General features: G+C 38.1%; 3 protein-coding genes across 3 annotated transcripts; 2 read left to right on the top strand and 1 right to left on the bottom strand.

Moving 5' to 3' along the window:
• Positions 1-1,624: 1,624 nt before the first annotated feature.
• LOC119981139 (E3 ubiquitin-protein ligase HOS1-like) lies at positions 1,625-8,463 on the bottom strand. The gene is made up of 10 exons (XM_038824173.1): positions 8,155-8,463; positions 7,499-7,889; positions 7,101-7,235; positions 6,791-6,966; positions 6,053-6,457; positions 5,815-5,973; positions 4,455-4,952; positions 3,424-3,558; positions 2,315-3,030; positions 1,625-2,166 (listed from the first exon to the last, which is right to left on the bottom strand). Exons 1-10 carry the CDS (start codon positions 8,263-8,265, stop codon positions 1,995-1,997), a joined length of 2,898 nt encoding a protein of 965 aa, XP_038680101.1. The 5' UTR covers positions 8,266-8,463; the 3' UTR covers positions 1,625-1,994.
• Positions 8,464-11,768: 3,305 nt separating this feature from the next.
• Positions 11,769-15,667, top strand: LOC119980240 (phosphatidylglycerophosphate phosphatase PTPMT1-like). Its single transcript, XM_038822859.1, has 6 exons — positions 11,769-12,421; positions 13,078-13,200; positions 13,484-13,577; positions 14,482-14,564; positions 14,664-14,753; positions 15,088-15,667. The coding sequence occupies exons 1-6, from the start codon at positions 12,203-12,205 to the stop codon at positions 15,475-15,477; spliced, it is 999 nt and encodes a 332-aa protein (XP_038678787.1). The 5' UTR covers positions 11,769-12,202; the 3' UTR covers positions 15,478-15,667.
• Positions 15,668-17,087: 1,420 nt separating this feature from the next.
• On the top strand, positions 17,088-19,695 carry LOC119980359. The gene is made up of 3 exons (XM_038823032.1): positions 17,088-18,243; positions 18,454-19,002; positions 19,094-19,695. The coding sequence occupies exons 1-3, from the start codon at positions 17,263-17,265 to the stop codon at positions 19,202-19,204; spliced, it is 1,641 nt and encodes a 546-aa protein (XP_038678960.1). The 5' UTR covers positions 17,088-17,262; the 3' UTR covers positions 19,205-19,695.
• The last annotated feature ends 984 nt before the right edge of the window (positions 19,696-20,679 follow it).

Here is a 20,679-nt window from a genome sequence, read left to right as displayed (position 1 = left end):
AGAGTTTCCTGAAAAAATAACACAATCTCGGTCTGAATCCACATGTGTTATATGGATCGTCCACGTGGCTATGACGCATATTCGTATATAATTGCTGCTTCTTATTTTTTTCCCCCTATGGTTTGTATATAATTGCTTCTCTTTTTATGGCAAAGAAGGTCCATTGATTACGGGTTTGCCCGTTTAAGGTGTTGGATTGGGAGGGGTTGGAGAGTGTTGGAATTTTTAACTATAATATTTTGTTTTTGTTTTGAGATGTAGAGAAGTTTTATCCCAACGTTCCTGAACACCTGAAACAGTCAAGGGTTGAAAGGTGTTCGGGATGAACACCTCCTAACCTAACACCCCTGAACGATTCAAACGGATAAAACCCTAACTAAGAGGTACATTTGGTATCCCATTACAACCAGGTACGTCTTTGATCACGTGTCGAGCAGATTTTCGATAGCACACCTCGACTTTTCTTCAATTGTAATTCTGAAGTACCCTTATAATGTGCCCTAATCTTGAAATTGAAGGCACACATATGTATACTAGGCATATACCCGGAGCAACATTCTTCGAGACATTCGACCGTGTGGACAACGTTAATGTTCTTCCTTGATGTCGTAAACCCATAAATAAGGGCGGTCACAACAATGGGTGTTCTTCGACACGCGTCTCTCTGACTCTCGCTTGCTTTACCAACTTTGTCTTTTCTTTTTTCTTTCGTCTCCTTTTGACCACCTCACAATTTGATTTGACATTTGTTTCCAACTTTTACCTTAATACTTGTCACTCTCTCAAATTCAAATATGAATAAAGATGATGATGGTGATTCGCATTCTGCCTTTTCGTTTAAAAAAATATATATTTTTTGGTTACCAAGATATTATTTTTTGATTTTTGATCACCCTAAAATATTTTTCCCAAAACTCGTTACTCAAAGAATATAAAATTAAAGTAGGGGTCACTCAAATACCCGAAAAAATTAAAATAAATGCCAAAGTGGGTAAATTATCATTTTGGTCACCCAAATATATACTTTTCCCTATTTTGATCATCCTAAAATATATTTTTTTAAATAATGTTTGAGACCTCCAAAAAGTGACCCCCAAAAGATCCTCATTTAATGTGAAGTGTTGGATATGAAGTGGGTCCTATATGTGTGTTTTTAATCAATGACTATTTTAATGCCACATAGATTTGAAGGAATTTTAGGGATCAAATTTTGAGTGACTCTAACATTGTCCTTTTTTTTATCAAACTCTTCACTCAAAGAACATAACTTTAAAACAGAGACCACTTTGCCACAGTTAACATGGACGCTGGAATGAATACTTAGCAGTCCACATAAATTTAAAAAAAAAAGAAGACGACAAACTAAACATAAATTATGACATGGCTTTACCAAGCCATAATTTATGCCTCCAAAATTTAGTATGAATTCTTCATGCTCTTTTTGTTTACTTCTTTCACACATTTTTGTTTATCTTAATATTATTTGGAAATTTTAAAAAAAAAACCCAGTACCTTTGTAGATGCTTATTTTGTTAGAGCAATGCCCTTTCAGGCCCAGAAGCCAGAGAGCAATAACAAACCGCCACAAATCAACTACTAGGCAATAAGTTAAAACATAATGAACTTGATTAGACTTTCTCTAGATTTCAGCATTACTTCAAACAATACAAAAACGTGGTCAGTTCTTCCTGAGTTGATACATTCAACTCCTTTTAATCTGCATTTTACCAATGTGATGGCAGGAACAGAGAACAGGCCAAAAGCTATCAGATGTCCAAAAGGGACACACAAAAACTATAATTGGAAAGAAAGTATGCTCATATGAATAACTTCACAAGATGTGGCAACTTTAGAAGCGCATCCATCACATGAAGGAAGTTATGAGACTCTCACTTACACCTTGAAGTTTTCCTCCTTAATGTCATTACTTGGGGGTTGTGTGAGAACACAATATCAGAAATAATTTTGAAGTAAAAATGGGAAAACTGCAAGCCTCATCTTCGAGCGAACCTTCTTCTTGTTCTGCTTCTTGGAGTTGTATGAGAAGCTACACCAATGGCTCTCTCAAGACTCTGAGCCTCCTCCTCATCACTGGTTTCATCAGATCTCCATCTTGGACCACCATTTGCGTTCCCATCCTCACCGGCAGATCCCTTCTCGCCATAGCTAATTTCAGGAAATAACCATATGCATTGAGAAGGAAAAAAAATTTCAAAAAAAGAGAGAGAAACTACCAAAATGTTCTCAAACTTGCTTATAACCATGGGAGCATATGAGAAAATGAAATAGAATGATGAAGAGGTGAAGTTCTCACCTCCATGAAATATCTGTTGCATCATCTGCTGGGACCACATTCCAGCGTCTATCATCTTTATCTAGTTGAACCTTTTTAGAAGATGCATTTGGGCGTGCAGAATCTTTTAGAAGGCCATTATTGCTGCTTGGTGTAGACGCGAGATTCGCCACAACTCTTCGTGGATAGGGAGTACTGGTACTTTGGAATTTGCTTTGAGAGCCAGGTTCTTCAACTGATGGTGAGCGTTTATCGAATGGTATGCCACGAAATTTGCTACTTGGAAGAACTCTTGATGAACTTTTCTTGATATCAGCGAAGGGTGTGACATTCACAGGACTAAACCGTTTAAGTCCAGGGGTAGACATTTCATTGTTCATGAAATTATTGCCAATGCCAACTTCATTCTTCAGACCTCTTTCTTCATCAGTAAATAATCTTTCATAAAGAATTGAAGGAGAACCAGAGCTGCGGAGTTCAAGTGGGTTGCTGACAGGCAAATGTTGTCTAATTGGACTAGCAGAAGATGATAGTTTCAATGAAGTAGTATGGTCTCCTCGTAGAATAAGAGAGGAATGATTTGAAGATGGAATCAATAGACTGCTTGGTTTTGGTTCTTGAGGCTCGGAAAGAGCAGATGTTACAGGCACTTTACCATAATCAACATCAACCCCAGTTGATTCACCAGCATTCACTTGATGCTCCTGGACTTCTGGCAACAACTTCATACACTTGTCCTGTCAAAAACAATCCAATTAATTTAGCAAGTGCTTTTTTAGCTAGATTTTCTTCGCTGAATAGAACTATGTACGAGCAATGCACGCATCCACCACTGGTACGGAAGAAGTCTACTTCCATCAACCATGAAATAAAATTCACTCACAAGAAACATATTAGGAATTAAACATCCTCCAAACATACTTTGCTCGAGTGCTCTCAAGCCATGTGTAATGAGTGTTTGGGAAAGAGTTGTGTGTTTTTGCTAAAAGCCTAAAACCAAGTGAACATTGCTCTAAACATTGAAATTCCATATCCTTAAAGCTAATGGCTTGTGCAGGAAGCATAATATGATTTAGTTCTTTTTTGGGAAAATAAGTACTCAAGGTGGTATCTAAGTTGAGACCACTTACAACCAACCCTGCTCTCCAGTGGATAACTGATGTCATTCTGGAAACTATCTCCGTGGCTGAATTCCTTGAGATGAAGTCCTGCTCCACACTTTGAAGTTTACGATCAACTTGGCATGCCTCAACATATCTGTAGCGCTGAAATAATGAACAAAGACACGTTTGCAATTTGTCAATAAAGCCAGACTTGATCTTCTTCTTTTTTCCTTTTTTGCCAAATAAAATTTGAAAAAAGGAAACAACAAGCTCATGGAAGTATATTTAATTATTCACAGATCAAAGTGGAAGGATTAGGATATAGAATTTTTTCTATAATGCAAAGGAAAAGAAAATTTGAAATCAGCCACAGAGAGGATGTAGTCTACAAGAACCACCAATTCAAGTGGTTGGACCTCAAGGAGACTGATCTAAATCTCCCCATCCTAAAAAGGGCAAAAGTGAAAAAGGTTGAACCGTCAAACAATTAAAACAAAAGGAGTTTTTAAGAACACATGACAAATTAATGTTAAGAGTTATCCCATTAGAATGGTATGAAATGCAAGCCATATTAATGTTACAGGCCTCTTACGATCAGATAGTAGTCTGATACATCGGACAAGATTCAATATTATGTCTTAGATATACAGTGGATAAATCCCAGAAAAAGAAAAATAACAATGCAGCATTTCCCTAGATCCATCAATTTTGATGATGATTGTTGGAGAATGCACACCCCAAGTCCCACATGGAAAAAACGAGAGTGTGTCTGACTTTATATACAAGTGGATGGACCCAAGCTCATGAGCTATAGCTTTTGAGGTAAGATAGGCCGTCCATCCACTCGTGTCCAAAAGCCCATTTTAGGCCCATGTAATGGGCTCACCCCCAGTCCAATTTCACAAATTCACAACAATGGATCTGAAAAATAATACTCCGCAACCATCAACAGTAGAACTAGAATCATAATTCAACACTTTACTCAATTATCTGCCTACCTAAGAATTGCATCTCCATGAGGAGACGCTGTTATAGAACGATCAGGAGTTGGTAGTTACCTGTAGATAAAACACAACAAGAAGACTTCCTGTTGTAGTTGAAGGGTCATCAATAGCATGATTCAACAAACATTCATGGAGATATTTCTCCTCTTCTGAGTTCCAAGGCATTTCTATGATTCGATCAACCAAATTCCTTCGGATACAGAGGCAACAGATTTCAGTCACCAATATGTTCATCCATTCTAACCAGCTCCTGCTACCATCTTTTAATTCATTGGAGGGGTCACCAGATGATGCATACTTCAGCTTCATTTCTCTAACTTTGGTGCAGAGCATTCTCTGATGCATAAAAGCTTCAGTTAGAAGTCCACACTCCACCCTCAACCGAACACCAGTGACAGCCTCATCCAGAGTAACCAACTGTGATCCACCATCACGCCCAGACCATCGCAAGACCATGAGAGCAGTCTCAGGCATATGCCTCTCTAACAGAACTTGTGCAATCTTAGGGTGAGTAGCTGGGCCACATATCTCGGGAAGAATGTCACAAGCTTCCTATGCAACAGATTTTTGAGTCAAACAATTAGCACAATATCACACATTCAACCAACATTCTCTGAACTAGCAACCCAGTCACTAATCCTCCCTCAAAATAGTCAAAATTACTCGATTCAAATATTTTGAACTTGACAAATTCTAAGTTCTTCTAGCCAAACCTTGGTCAGTTCAGTTCTATTAAGAATAATCACTTAACCATACCAAAAAAAAATTCTCATTTCTTTTGTTTTGGTTAAACCAAAAGAATACACTGATAACAAATCAGGATTTTTTTTCTTCTTTAGCAGCAAAAAAGAGAGAATTGGATTAAACAACGCCAGGGGGTGTGAAATCAGGATGTCAAAACATACCAAAAATATAAAAAACTTCGAGCTAGACAAATGACACCTCTTAACAGTGAGTTAGAAACACGACTAATTTCATCCTTTCTTCTTCTTCTTTTTTTTTTTAAATTATGATTATGAGTAGATAATTCATATTTCTGTTAATGTAGCTTATGGTAAAAGCATTTTTTTTTTAATGTTATAATGTCGAATAACAAAGCCACAGGAGTCCATTATAACAACTCCTCGCTGCACAAGGAAAAACTCTGTAGGCAAGCAAAGATGTTGATTTGATAGCCATTCAGAAGGACAAAACCTGATTACAGACATACCAACAATGACATAAGGAGTTACATACCACATGAATGATAAGTTTTCTATCTCCTTAAACACTACTCACAATTATGAGCCCTCGAAACTTGTAGAATTCTGGATGAAGCTTTACCAGAATATAGTTAAATCTAACGCATTAACCAAAACCAACATGCAAAATGGGTTCAAATTCCAAAACCTCTCAATTCTCACGCAGAAGTTACCTGCAGAGCTTTATCTGTGTGGTCATCCAGTAGATAAAATGCAAAAGATTCAAGTAAGAAATGCCTAGAAACACCAAAGTTGGCGGCAAAGTCATCGACAATGTCTCTCCATTCTTCATCTTGCAATGTATAATGTCGATCAAAGAGGTAATAGAGAAACTGAGAGCAATTAAGGAAATAAAATGAAGATCAAACAAAACTAAGAATCCAAAATGGAAGTGAAAAAGATAAAGGATACAATTGCTTGCTTTGCGATCACCAAATCAGAGCTCCCATGTAGAAAAAGTATGTCAACAGCTGCTCTAAGATTTTCAAAAGGATAGCATCCCGACACTCCCTCTATCTGAGACCTCAAAAATAAAGAGTCCCCATCTTTCTGCAGGACAGCAAGAGCTGATTCCTCTCCCATTTCCTGCACATGCCCCAGGTCTACCTCAAGATTCACCAGAGCATCTTCAATGAACAGGGAACCTTCCCTTCTATCAGGCTCTTCTGCATGGCTTACTGCATCATACCACGAACGTTTTATGGCAGCTGATTTCCTCTCACGGACAAGAGATTCCCATGATTCAAAGTTAGTATAGCGAGACCTCACATTCTCCAAAAAATGATGTCTTATGCACCACATCATGATCTCGATATGCTGAAGATCAAAATCAGCAAGAAAAGAATATGATTATGGACCAAATGAATACATAGGGGCCATAGAAACCTAGCAGTAATAAGTAAAACCTAATTATTATTTAGTACACTCATGAATCTAATGATTAATTACTGAAATAAGGCTTGAAGTAATACGAAAAAAGTTGACAATTCATTGTATACTACATTTATATGGGACCTAATTGCTTTAAATTTATCTTACATCAAGGATTTGCGTGATTGTTCAAAAAAGACAACAAAATTAAAGAACATGAATCATAATAGCTAGATATAGTCGTGCATCAAAAAGTTAATTCTTCTTCAAAAATCTAACCTGCTTTGTCTTTAATATGCTCTCGTGGAGATGCTGCAAATCATCAAGCTTTGCTGAAATAGAATTCTTAAAAGAAGCCCCCAGAACTTCAAGTATGTTGGATATGCCAGCCAGATGTACCGAAAATTTAAGAAGTGAACTCAATCTAGAATTCATTTCTTCTACTTCAAGATTATCTAATGGAGCATGGTTAAGTAAATGGCAATGCGCATATGTTTAAACTAAGGGAAAAAAGAGAACAAAAAAAAAATTGTACAAAGACAAACTAAAATAGGCTTCTCAAGTCAAATGTTTCAAGTTTCAAGGATACATATTTGTTGGAGCTCCTTGATGATGCTTCTGAATGTCAGCTTGCACCAATCCTTGACAACCACTTCATCCAGCAAGAAAGCAATGACAGGATCACTAGAGACAGCATTTTCGTCCATGCAAACATCTGTAACATCTGTTTTCTCCTGTTAAAGATAACTTCAACATCCAATATTTATAAATGAAAAATAAACTACGATAAAGGTGAAAAATAGACTTATGATAAAGTTTCAAAACCTAGTGCTATACTGCTACACAAAGAAATAGTAATGACATAATTTGGAAGTTCTTTCTCAGGATATCCCTATTATTGCTCCTAGTGCTATACTGCTATTCAATCAGTTCACTTGCATAATTCATCACGGAATATATCACCCATTAATGCAGAAAAAAGGATACAGTGGCAAATCAAAGAAGTCAAGCCATTCTCCAAAGCAACATCAAAAATTGAATAGAGACGTTCAACATCAGCAATTGATTCATTCTCCAAATCTTCTGTCTCTTGAAACCTCTCCTCGAGCCTCCTAGAAATGAGCCCAGCCTGTATGCACTCGTAGTAAAGTCGGAGTCGAAGCCTATCACTGGTCTTTGGTATTGGGATTCTACAAATTGGGCAAACATCACACCGCTGACTGCACTCCGCACACAATGAGGCATGCCCACATGAGTTCAACACATCCTTTACATCACGCCCACAGCTTCTCAGATCCCTTGTCGCCCTACAGCGCTCAACTTTTGCTTCCTTGCAAAGGTCAATCAAATCAATAGATGCTAAGTGTTCCAGTGCATCCTGCAATTCGAATTAGCAGCAGCTTTGAATTGCCATTGACAAAAGAATAATGGAGACGTAAAACAGAGAGAGTATTATCAAGAACGCTAACTGCGTTTTTGTTTGATTCTTCAAATGCCCCATTAATACATTACTTGAGAATAAAAACAACTAGTTCTGTGTTTGGGGAAAAATAATACTGGTCCTAAAACCCTAAAAGCAGCAACTAGGGTTTTAGAACTCGATGCTTCTGTAAGCAAATCTAGACAGCAATAAGTTCGCGCACCTGTACGGCGGGGTTGCTGTAGTCGGGGGGCGGCGGTGCCGATCTAGGATTGGCGCCTGAATCGGCAGAGCTCCAGGGAGACATCGTACCGTTCATTCCCTTTCGCTCCATTGAAGGCTTGTTTAACGTTAGAGGAGCAAACAATGGAAGTTAACTTCAAATTAAACAACAGAGATGCGAATGAGTAAAAATGAAAGAGGGACTGAGCGAGCGAGCATTCAAATTGGAATTTGGGGATTCCGTTTACAAATCATGAGGGCAGGGCATACGCGAGCGGCTCGGGTCCGGAGAAAAGTTGGGCCGAGCTTTAACCTTTAGAGACTACTTGGGCCATGATAGACCTAGACTGTGACTTGGTCTAGGTCTATCAAAGCATGATAATTGGCATTTGGAAAACTTTAGTCACACCCCACCTTTTACTAAAGACACCTCAATTTGAGTTGACCATCCCTTGTAAAACTGAGTTGACGGGGTGTCTTTAGTAAAAAGTGGGGTGTGACTAAAGTTTTCCTTGGCATTTTCAAGGGAGGGATTATGGACTTACTCGTCATGCTTGGTTAGGGCAACTGTAATGGTGCCCCATTTGCTGGGCCAACGAAAATGTTGGTTAGGTCCTACCTCAATTACACAAAAAATAAGCAAATCACGTCTCATAATATAGTCACATCAGCAAAAAAACACTTCTCCCAATACAGCCACATCAGCAAAACATAAATTTCTATATATTATCCCTTTCCACCCAACATAGAGGTCAACAACATTTCATGCCTCCATGTTGTCTCCAACAAAACTACATCAAAACATACAATCTCAATACAGCCACATCAGCAAAACACGTCTCTCAATACAATCACATCAGCAAAACACATTTTCTAATACAGCCACATCAACAAAAGACAACGTCTTTGTTGACCCAACAACAATCTACCATTGCAAGTGCCCTTAGAATGACTGTTCTTAGATTAACTTTTTCGCAAGTTGGTCTAGTTATATAAACGGGTTTTGTACATCCCTAGACTGTGAGTGGCCTTTTGAGATTGAGCCCCGTGTGTGTGGATGGGCCCTGTGTAAGAATTGGACTGGGCTATTGTAAGTTCTGTTCTACCGCAAGTCTACAATTGGCCAATTGGACTGGGCTATTGTAAGTTCTATTATCCCATAGATAACTTTAGTCACATCCTGATTTTTTTCTAAAAACACTCCGTCAACTGATTTTTACAATGGATGGTCAACTTAGATTGGGGTGTCTTTAGAAAAAATCGGGGTGTGACTAAAGCTACCCTTATCCCATACTTGCATGAACCTTAACGTGCAATATGATGAGTGGAATAGGATTCAGCTGCTGTAAAAACAAATTCTTAAGTAGGGAATACTAACGCATGGAACAAGCAGCTATTATCCCATCGAACAGCTTAGCTTGGCTTTCGTTTAGGCAGTCATTGAATATGGTTACTTTCTTTCTGATATCTATATGGTACTGTGATTATCTTCATATTTTGTGCAATGGTACGCCTTGGTAATGTCAATGCAGTGTCGTTTTAATAACAGTGCACCAGGTCCTTTACAATTGTGCTGCAGTTTGGCTCCTTCTTCCTAATGGAAATCCTCCAGCTAGGTCCAGATTCTGTCCACTCTGCTGGACCTGGTGTGTCCGTCACTCCATTCTGCATGGCATTTCTTTTCTTGACCATCTTCGTTGGTTTTTAGGTTGAAAAAACGTGTTGGTTAGGAGAAGGTTCAGTTTCAGTCTCACAGAACTCAATATTGCCTTCTCTGGATTAACATATGACCCGACTTCTCAATAGGTACTCAATATGTAGAGTTTGTTGGCTCTTTGGCATACGCATTGGTTGTGTGAGAGGGTATCAACCTTTGTTTATATGTCACTCGATTGGGTTAATGTCAATCCGAGATAAAATCTTTCACGCAGTTTGAATTTCACTATATATACTGAAGTCTTCATATTTCGTTTACAAGCTTTGGTCATCAATTTCGTCATGGTGCATGAGTTTTTTTTCAACTAAAACAAAATATATTGGATTCAATATACATACATCATCATGTAATATATTACTTATTTGATCAATAATGTATTCAATGGAGATTTATTTCAAATTTAAAAAGTAAACAAATGGGAATGAAAATGATATATGGTGTGGAATTAGTGGAGAGTAGTTAAATTGCATTGCTTGTGAAAGAGAATACCACCTGCTTACACCATGGATTTTGATTTTCTTTCTGGTCAATGAATTTATGTAAACAAAAGTCAAAAATTTTTAGCATGACAAATACTTCTTGGTCAAAAAAAAAAACATAATTTATCTCATAAATTTGAAATATACATGCTAATTATTCTTAAGCAAACCTACTACCAAGAACTTAAATAAGGTGAATCATGAGAACCATGAGTAGTTCAGATGACACTTATGTATGTAGGACTGTCCAAATTAACCGCTTGGACCTAATCGACCGACCACACTGATTGATTGGTCGATTATTGTCAAAGATATGTTAGTGAGGACCGACCGAAATCCTGAAAAAATCGATCAAACCGCCAATAACTGAGATTAGTCGATCACATTTATGAAAAAAAAAAAAAAAAACCGATCGAAATTGATCGTGGACACCCTTACATGTATGCTGTATCTCAGGGGCACTTACAATGGTAAAGTGTCATTGGACCAACAAAGATGTTATCTTTTGTTGATGTGACTGTATTGTGAAACGTGTTTTGCTTATGTGACTGTAGTGTGAAAAGTGTTTTGCTGATGTGGATGTATTGACATTTTATATTTTGGTATAGTTTTGTTGTAGATAATATAGAGGAATGAAATGTTATTGACCTACATGTTGGGTGAGAATAGAAAGTGTATAGAAATATGTGTTTTACTGATGTGGCTGTATTGAAATATGTGTTTTGCTGATGTGACTGTATTAGAATAAGTGTTTGATTAACTTTTTGTGTAATAGAGATGAGATTCAAGATTAATTTTGTTGGGGACACTGTGCCCTCATACAAGTCTCGAAATTGAAGCCTTTCCGATCACTCCCATATGCTTTTGGAAAAAAGAATAAACCATCTGATGACACGTGGCGCATGTTCAACCCATATTACCCAATCCAATGATAACTACCCGTTAGAGCAACTCCAGTGGTAAAAACTATATCAAGCACTTCAAAATCATTCTCTCTCTTCTACTCTCTCCTACGTGGCATAACTTAATTGGGTGAGTGGGTCCCACAATATACACTATTCATCAACACTTCATACTTTTCAACACTTCATATTCTTCTTTATTTTCTCTCTCTTACTTTTTATCATTTCTTTCTTATTTTTCATCATCTCTCTTCCTTTTCATCACCTCTCTCTTCCTTTTTATCATCTTTTTCTTCCTTTTCATCCTCTCTCTTCACTATTCATCAACTATATACATACTTCATATTTCAAGTGTCATTTTTAACAACAACCTATATTTCAAGTGTCATTATCAAGAAAGTATATTTTCAAGTCTCCATTGTAGAACTCTAGTTCCATAAAGTTCAGTTTTCAACACTTGAAAATGTGTTATCAAGTGTCATTGGACATGCTACTATCTTTGCCTCCGGTGTCAAGAACTGTTATTTAGTTATTTGCATTCAGGGCTCCCTCTCTTTCAGTATTCGAGAGTTTGTTGAGCAAAAATTGGAGGAGTCTCTCATCTGAAGGCAACTCGAATTCTAGGGTTAGGGTTTTAAATTATTCTCTTTCATCTCCAAATCCAAATCCCGGAAGCGATTCATTACTAATCCCTGTTCCTCTCATCGCATCCGCCTCTTTGACCGACTTTTTTGTTTTTCAAAACATAATCCTGATTTTCCATATGAATCAGTTTCGAAATTTATTACGTGTTTTTCTTGTAATTAATCGTAGGTTTTCTTTGTCGATTTCGCGGGTGACTTAGGGTTTATGTGATTGGGATGTAAAAATTTGTTTCTTTTTTTTGTATATGGTTGGGTGATCGCTTGCAATTGGGTTTTTCTTTTTTGACTTCTGTCTTAAGTTGGGGCTATGTATATTGAGGAATTGAAAGGGGAGAGTGATTGGGGGGAAGGTCAAACTTCTTCTCATAAGGACGAGAGCTTTAACAGCAGAAGCATCATTCCCTCCGGTACAAAAAGGGTTTTGATTGGAGGAGGCGCTCGTGCTCTGTTTTACCCCACTCTCCTTTACAATGTTGTTAGGAATAAGATGCAGGCTGAGTTCCGTTGGTGGGATAGAGTCCATGAGGTATACTTTTATTAGCCTCTTTTTTTTTATAATAATTTGCAATAGCTTTATTTTGTGTGGGAATGTTTGGATGGTGTTTGTCATGAGTTTCTGTATGATTGAGAGGGTTTATTCTTCATATTATTATATATTTAGTTATGTTATAATTATTTATGAATTATCTTTCTATTTGCGTATCAATTGTTGGCATGGTATGCTTAATAACTGTATAGACGTATAGTATATGTCATTTAGTTTAGATATAGTTTTTTATGTCCTTATGGGATCATCGTGGTGTGTGAAATTTTAACATTGTCTTATCTTATCTCAATAAGAGATGGATGCTTTATTGATGGGCATACCTTGTAATGTTTAAGGAGGAAAAGGTTAAGGTTATGTCGAATTATATAATTATCTTCTTTTATATGATTGTGTGATTTTCATTATGTGTGAAGTTAATATAATTATTTAGAAAGGATTTTACGAGATAGTTCAATATATATGTGTATATTTATTTGGAACAGTTTTATGGCTCATAGTTCACTATGGTATGCAAGTCTGTCCAATTTAGAATGGTTAAGGGTTACAAAGTTGGCCTTATTGACAAATGGGATATGAAAACACTGTTTTTTCAGTGTTGCCCAGAATTTTATTTTTTCTAATATCTTCATTTTCAGTTTGTATTGTTGGGCGCTGTTCCATTCCCTACTGATGTTCCTCGCCTTAAGGAACTCGGTGTTCACGGAGTTATCACACTGAATGAGCCTTACGAAACATTGGTTCCGACATCGCTATATCGTGTAAGAAAAATTTTATTGTTTGCAGTATTGCATGCATTTCTGCTCTTTATGTAGAATGTTTGACTTGTATACTAGATGCCACTAATAAGTTGAAACACATCCGTCAATTAATATTTCAGCCTTCCCCCTTGAAGCTTTACCATATACAGTCATGCTTTTTTTTTCTTTGGCTTTTTTTATGCATCCTTTTGCATCAGTTTTCTATATTATATTGTTATTTTGGCTGCTATGCCATGTTGTTATTGAATTTCTCATTGTTTTTGATAAAAAAAATATTTGGCAGGCTTATGACATTGACCACTTGGTGATCCCTACAAGAGATTACTGCTTTGCACCATCCCTGAGTGATATATGCAAAGCTGTTGATTTTATTCACAGTAAGTACTCCCTTCAAATTGTATGTACTTGTTATGAAGTCTTTCTTAAATGCTAGTCAGAAACAAGTACCTTCCATCTATATGAGCTTTCTTAAATGCTAGTCAGAAACAAGTACCTTCCATCTATATGAGAGTACTTGTGACTTGATGTTTGATTGGAGGGAATCCTGACATTTGCTTAACATACAGATTTATGGTGCTTAATATGCCCCGTTGGGATCTGTCGCTCATATTCATAAGGCAATAAGTTTGAAATCAGTTTCCTTTCAGTACAAATTTTTTGAAATTAGTTAAACCTGAATATTTGGCTTGACAACTTGTGATATTCAATATTTGTTATGCAACTAATTTGAGGTGGTTTTCTCCTGTAACTGAATTTAATAACTGGAATGAGATTATTTTGGACAGTCTGTTTAGGTGTTTTTTTTTCACGAAATAAGTATAAAAAGGAAATAGCAGAAGGTAAAGTAGGAACATATGAGGGTAAAATTTTCTTGTTGGAGGTTCAAATGCTGCTTAAAACATTTTCTTTCAGTGAAACTGAATCCAATTTTGGAGGATTTTCCAGTGATAAGGTGCTATTAAAGCAATTATGTTGTGGTTTTTGCGCCTATCCTTGTATTTTTTAGTTGTAGCCTTTTACGGTTTTACCTCCTCGAGTATGGAAAGGTGCATACTCAGATGTCATTTAGGTTAACATTTTGAATGATAATAATGTTGATACTTGCAATATACAAATAAAATTTAGTTACATCTGCAGTAAAAGCAATTTTTTCCGCATAGCTTTTCTGTGTGCTCTCTTATACGAAGGGAAGTTCTATTTACTTTTTCCTATTCTGAATTTAATTTTCAGTTTTTTAATATATATCTGATGTGCATTGTTGCTCCTTTTGTCATTCTGAAGAAAATGAATCATCTGGGCAATTGACTTACGTCCATTGTAAAGCTGGTCGGGGGCGCAGTACAACTATTGTCCTCTGTTATCTGGTCAGTCCTCAAAAAAAAAGGCGAAGGAACAAAATATCTCGTCATTTTATTTGATTTCTTGATGATTCTCTTGGTTTTCTGAGAACTTCCTCTCTATAGGTCCAACACCAGCAAATGACTCCTGAGGGTGCATATCAGTATGTGAGGTCAATACGGCCGAGGGTGCTTTTGGCATCATCCCAGTGGCAGGTATCATCGGATGAGGCTTTTCACTTGGGTAGTGGTAGTCATTGCAATGTTTTGTGGACTTCATTATAGAATGTGATTTGCAGCTGCCATCACATGTTTATTGAATGATAATATGTGTCATAGGAATTTCCAAACATCATCTTGATGTTGCTATTAATTTTCTCTGGAAATTACCCACCAAAATGAAAACCTGTTTTTGCTAACTTCTAATTGGGTCATATTATTTTGAAGATTGGTCCATTTAGGTGGTCTTAACCAGTTTAGTCTGTCTAAGCAATAGTTATAGTTATTTTACCTTAGCTCTGCTGTAACCTGTAATTGGTTGCAATTTCAGGCTGTTCAGGAATATTACCATCTTAAGGTGAAGATTGGCGGTCTGCACGACACAATATCTGATATAATTCTGGAAACTCCACCTGCAGCATCTTCGCAGGATATTATGGCATTTGATGATGGCTCTGTAGTCGTTATAAGCGAAGCAGATCTTGATGGTTATAACCCGTGTATGGGGGCAGGTGCCATGGGAAGCGAGATATGGACGGACTTGAGCGCGATTTACCGTGTTAGAGTTGTTGGTAAGGCAGCCATTACTGGGATCTCCTGTCTGTGGCTCCGCTGCGGAACCCACCAAAAGATTCCCCAAGAGAAACTAGATATAGATACCAGCTGCTCAATGAGTGCTGATCGCCTTGGAGGTATTAGTGTGGACATCCATGTATATTGAGAAGGCAAATAGCTACTTGGGAGGCGCTTGACAAGTTTTTCGCTTGCCTTGCTGTTATCTTTGTAAAAGTTCAAATAATGTTGTAGCTGGCAGAACTAAAAGCTCCTTTCGTTCAATCCATCGTAAATGAAGTTGATTTCTTTCTTGAATCTCAATGGAAGAAATACGAGTCCTCTAGATGTATTAAGTATGCTTTCTGTTGAAGTCCCGTGACTGCACTTCTTCTGGTTTTGGGTCACTCTGTGAGGAAATCCACTCAGTCTAGTGTTGCTCCCCCTTGGTGTGCTTGCTCTCTGTGCACATGCCTTGTCCACCAAGAATGGCGCAACATATGTTTTCATATCACTTTACGTCTTTACGGTAGTGGAACTTACCTGCATCATCTAGGGTTTTCAGCCCAATCCAGTTCTCTTTGTAAAGCTTTTTGTGCATCTAGGGTTTTCAGCCCAATTCATTTCTCTTTGTAAAGCTTTTGTCTCTGCAAAAATCAAAAGAAAATTAAGATAAGATAACCGGGGAAAAAAAGGGAAGAAGCTTTGTCTGTAAAATTTAATCACAGTAAAAGAAAATAGATCAGATAACAAAGGGAAAAATGGGAAGAAGGGAGGGGTAGGATGTCAAAAATACTCATATCCGTCAGGTATCCGCATAACCGACCCCAATACGGACGGGTATGCCTTGCCTTGTTAATTAATGGGTATGGATATTTTAATGGGGAAAATAACCACTAGAAAGCTCAAGAACCAAAATATATTATTATAGGCCCAATTGATTAGTCTCTTTAAAAAAAAATATCATATCATATCCTTGTTAGGATATGGATAAAAGGATATGATAAATTTGTATGGGATACTAGTCAAATCCAATGAAAAGATGGAGAATATATCCTACATAAACTACAAAACAATATATACATTCTCCCTCTATAAATAGAGGAAGTTGTACAGATTAAGAGACACTACAAACATCACAACAAACATAACAAATCCCTCGTTCATTATTTGGAATTTGTGTGATGAAATCGTAGAATGTAGTTTGGTACTAGGTTATCGACCTTAGACGGTCTTGGTCTTTTGTGAGTGTTAGATTCAGTATAGTTGCTGACCTCAATGGAGATCGCCTTTCCCTTACACTACATCCTACGCCCTGTAAGAGCACCATCACTCTCATGCCGGTCCCTCCACCACTATCATTGACTTGGTTTCCTTGTTGATTTTTGGCTTCTACGCTTTCTTAGCCTAGTTTTCTCGACATGAGTCATTTCGATGAGGGAGATCTCTTCGTCAAAAAAGCGAGAGAGGAAAGTGTCTCTATTTGGTAATATTAGAGAGAAAAAGAAACTGATTATTTTTTGGCTTTTAAAATATCAGCCATTAGATTTAGATAATAGATACAATAGCATTAGATAATAGTGGGCCACATGGCACAGCAGCCACACAAAAAATCCATTTGGATATGGCATTGGGCTAAGCAGGAATTTGGATATGAAAGTGGGCTACAAAAGAATTGGGCTTTACCCTCGAATAACCCATCAGTACTTTACCATATGAGTGGGTGACAACTGACAACTGACGAGCGTCTCGAACTATCAACGTCAAGTCGTTTTCTTTTCTTGCGACAAACAAACGGAAAGAAACCACACGCTGCGTTTCGATTCTCAAAGGAAGAATAGAATAGAATAGATCGCAACTCCTCGTCCTTTTTGCCTTTTTGCGCTCTACTTTCCACACTCGTAGTCCAGCCACTTTTGGTCTCTCCGGTGGCGGAAATGACCGTTGGGGGGCCATGGGGATTAACGCCACCTTGCCTTACCATTCTATCTCCGCTGATTCCGGCTCTCCTGCCGTGAATAACTCCGGTTCCCGATCCCCGCTCTCTCCTTATCGACCGAGGAATCGACGATGGCGTCAGAGTCGTACGGCCACCGCTGTTGTGGCGGTGGCGGCTCTTCTTCTCTCCACCACCGCCTGGCTCTCGCTTGTCTTCTTCGACACCACTGCCCATTGTTGGCATCGTTTTAAGCATTGGGAGGGTAGCCCTAATCGTCTCCCCTGGTTCAGGGATCACCGTCATTTGCCTTCTTTTAATCGTCGGAGCCCTATTGCGCCGTCGCCGCCACCTCCTTTGCCTCGCAATCCCAGCCTGTCTGAATGGGAGTTACGGGAGGAGTTGTCGCTGAAGCATATAGTATTTGGGATTGCTGGATCGTCGCAGCTGTGGAAACGGCGCAAGGAATTTTTGAGGTTGTGGTGGCGTTCGAAGGACATGCGTGGCCACGTCTGGTTGCACGAGCAAGCGCCTCTCGAGGACGGTGATGACACGCTGCCCCCTGTCATGGTCTCAGAGGACACTGCCCGGTTTCGCTACACCAACCCCACGGGTCACCCTTCGGGGCTCCGGATATCTCGCATTATATCTGAGTCATTTCGTCTAGATTTGCCTAACGTTCGTTGGTTCGTCCTTGGGGACGACGACACCATCGTCAATGCGGATAATCTGGTGGCCGTTTTAAGTAAGTATGATCCTTCTGAGATGATGTATATTGGTGGACCGTCTGAGAGTCACTCTGCCAACACCTACTTCAGTCATTCAATGGCGTTTGGGGGTGGTGGGATCGCCATCAGCCGCCCACTGGCTGAGGCACTGTCCAATATGCAGGACGAATGCATTGAAAGGTACCCTAAGTTCTATGGAAGTGACGATAGACTTCATGCCTGCATTTCTGAGATTGGCATTCCTCTCACCAGAGAAAATGGTTTCCACCAGGTCTTTCTTCTATTTTCCTACATTATATGCACAATGTATTGCCTATCATTAATCAATTACTTCCCAGTTCTGCCTTTTGCATATTTACTTCTATTCGAATTCCTAATCTTTCTATTATTTTAAGCTGTTTATTTAGAAGACTCTTATTATGGAATGCTAAAAGTTTTCATCTATCTTTTTTTTGCCTATTTTGTTGATTTGTTTATGCAGTGGGACATTAGGGGTAATGCGCACGGTCTTCTATCTTCTCATCCTATTGCACCCTTTGTCTCAATTCACCATATCGAGGCTATTGATCCTTTTTATCCTGGCTTGAGCTCTTTGGACAGCTTAAAACTCTTTACAAAAGCTATGAAAGTTGAACCCAGGAGCTTTTTGCAGCAATCTATTTGTTATGATCACGCACAGGGTTTAACATTTTCTGTCTCGCTTGGTTATGTGGTTCAAGTGTTCCTAGGCATTGTTCTTCCCCGTGAGTTGGAGCGCTCAGAGAAGACTTACTCTGCTTGGAACAAAAACAGTCAACGGAAAGAATTTGATTTTGACACCAGGGATCCTTACAAATCCATTTGTAAAATCCCCACCCTCTTTTTCTTGAAAGATGTAAAAAGAGAACATAATGCTACAGTGGGCTTGTATGTGCGGGGTGGAGGCAATGATTTAAAAAGAAAGGTTTTCTGCTTTCCACGTTCACCTCCTTTGCCTTATGTGCAGAGTATCAAAGTTATTGGGTATCCTCTGAGGAAGAATTGGTATTTGGTGTGTTACTCTCGCTTGTTTGTCTTCCATTGCTACAAAAAGGAAAATAAACTTCATTTCAGTTAATTGTATCTTGAACACTCTTGGACAGGTACCACGTCGACTATGTTGCAAACAAGATCAAACTAGTGATGAACACCTCATGTTAACAGTTGGGCAGTGTGACGAAGGCTCTTTCACTTCTGTTGTTAATGCTGTGTGAAGGTTGGGTGGATTGTTGGCACTTAAAATTATTTTGGAGCTGCGTGCGAATTTGAAGGAGAGCATCGACTCTTTTATGCTTTCCATTCTTTATCAAGTGACTTCATCCATCTTAGAACTGTTGTTTATCAATTGACATTCAGCATTTTGGAAGCCTTGCTTATGGATTGCAGAAATGAGGTGGCCTTATCATGAGCATTTGGGTTGAAACAGAGCATGCAGACCTTTAGCTAAGAGATTGCATTCTTTGCCTTCTTTTTTGTACAGAAGGTAAATAATTATGCCGGTGAACTGAAAGGAGAGTACTTTTTTTTACCTCTGCCCCTTGGCATCTGTTTCTGTTAACTAAGTTTTTGTGTTCATAGCCTTTTACATCATTTATTCTTTTTATTAACTTTTAACCTTACCAATTATTTCCTTGTATCACTTCTGAAATGCTGGTTAGTTGATGAAAGAGAGAAAAACATGAATGCATATCGAGGCAGGAATCCCTATTGTGTTGTGCTGCTGATTTAGCTTAGTTTTAAATTTAATTGAAGTCACATTGTTATAATTTTAGTGTTGTCTTTGGCAACCCTCTTTTAGGTTTTCCTTAATCTCGGGCTTTACCTTTACATGCTGTAGTGAAGTTTTCCTTGAGAGTTTCCTTGAGAAATGACATAAAGATCATGTAACTCCTGTCAGTGTTGTTAAGGTCAGGCGAATGAAGTACTGAACAGAGACAAGGATAAGAAAGTGCACCAGCAGCAGTAGATTTTTGTAGGATCCAAAAATTATCTTAAATTGATGAAAACGCACAAACAATTCAAGATAAGTAATTCTATAATAATTATTTACAACTTGTGTTCAGGAACCATAGAAGAAATACTTACTGCAGTCAATATTTAGACTTAGGCCTGAAAATCATAGACATGCATAAGTTGATCCTTCTCAGGTTGGGGATAGACATTTTTGAACATAGAGTAAGCAGCATCTGACACTTACTGAACATTTTTCAGTCCCCTTCCATATCGTTTCTGTTTTGTCTCTGTTTTTACCACATAGGTCATCATTATCTGCAGTTCATCAAGCATCAAAATCTAGGTAATCATAATTCTTCTAGGGAGATTGTAAAGACTTAACTGAGCAGAATTTGGGCTCCTTCCTGAGCCTTTGATTTATCGGCAAATGTAGTTTTCTTATGGTTAGTTTCTTATCACAATGTGTTGAGTTGGCTCGGCTTTTAAATATAGGCTCTTATTGTAAAGTTAGAGTAGGCCAACTTGTTCCCATGGAAAGGTCAATGAAAGCGACAAGGCATAGGGATGATTTAGGTTATTTTTATTGATATACTGTTACTGATGGAATACAATGAGAAAAGTCAGCAAGGCTTTTGGTTCGAGCTCCTAAGATTTAAGCAAACAGGATAAGATGATGACAGAGTCTTTTCACGTTCAAAATTAGAGATTCTTGACTTATTTTTTTTGATATGTTAAA

Source organism: Tripterygium wilfordii, chromosome 16 (genome assembly GCF_013401445.1).
Source record: "Tripterygium wilfordii isolate XIE 37 chromosome 16, ASM1340144v1, whole genome shotgun sequence".
Taxonomy (NCBI): Eukaryota; Viridiplantae; Streptophyta; class Magnoliopsida; order Celastrales; family Celastraceae; genus Tripterygium; species Tripterygium wilfordii.
Note: the sequence above shows the minus strand (reverse complement) of the source record. Positions and strands in the feature narration are given on the sequence as shown.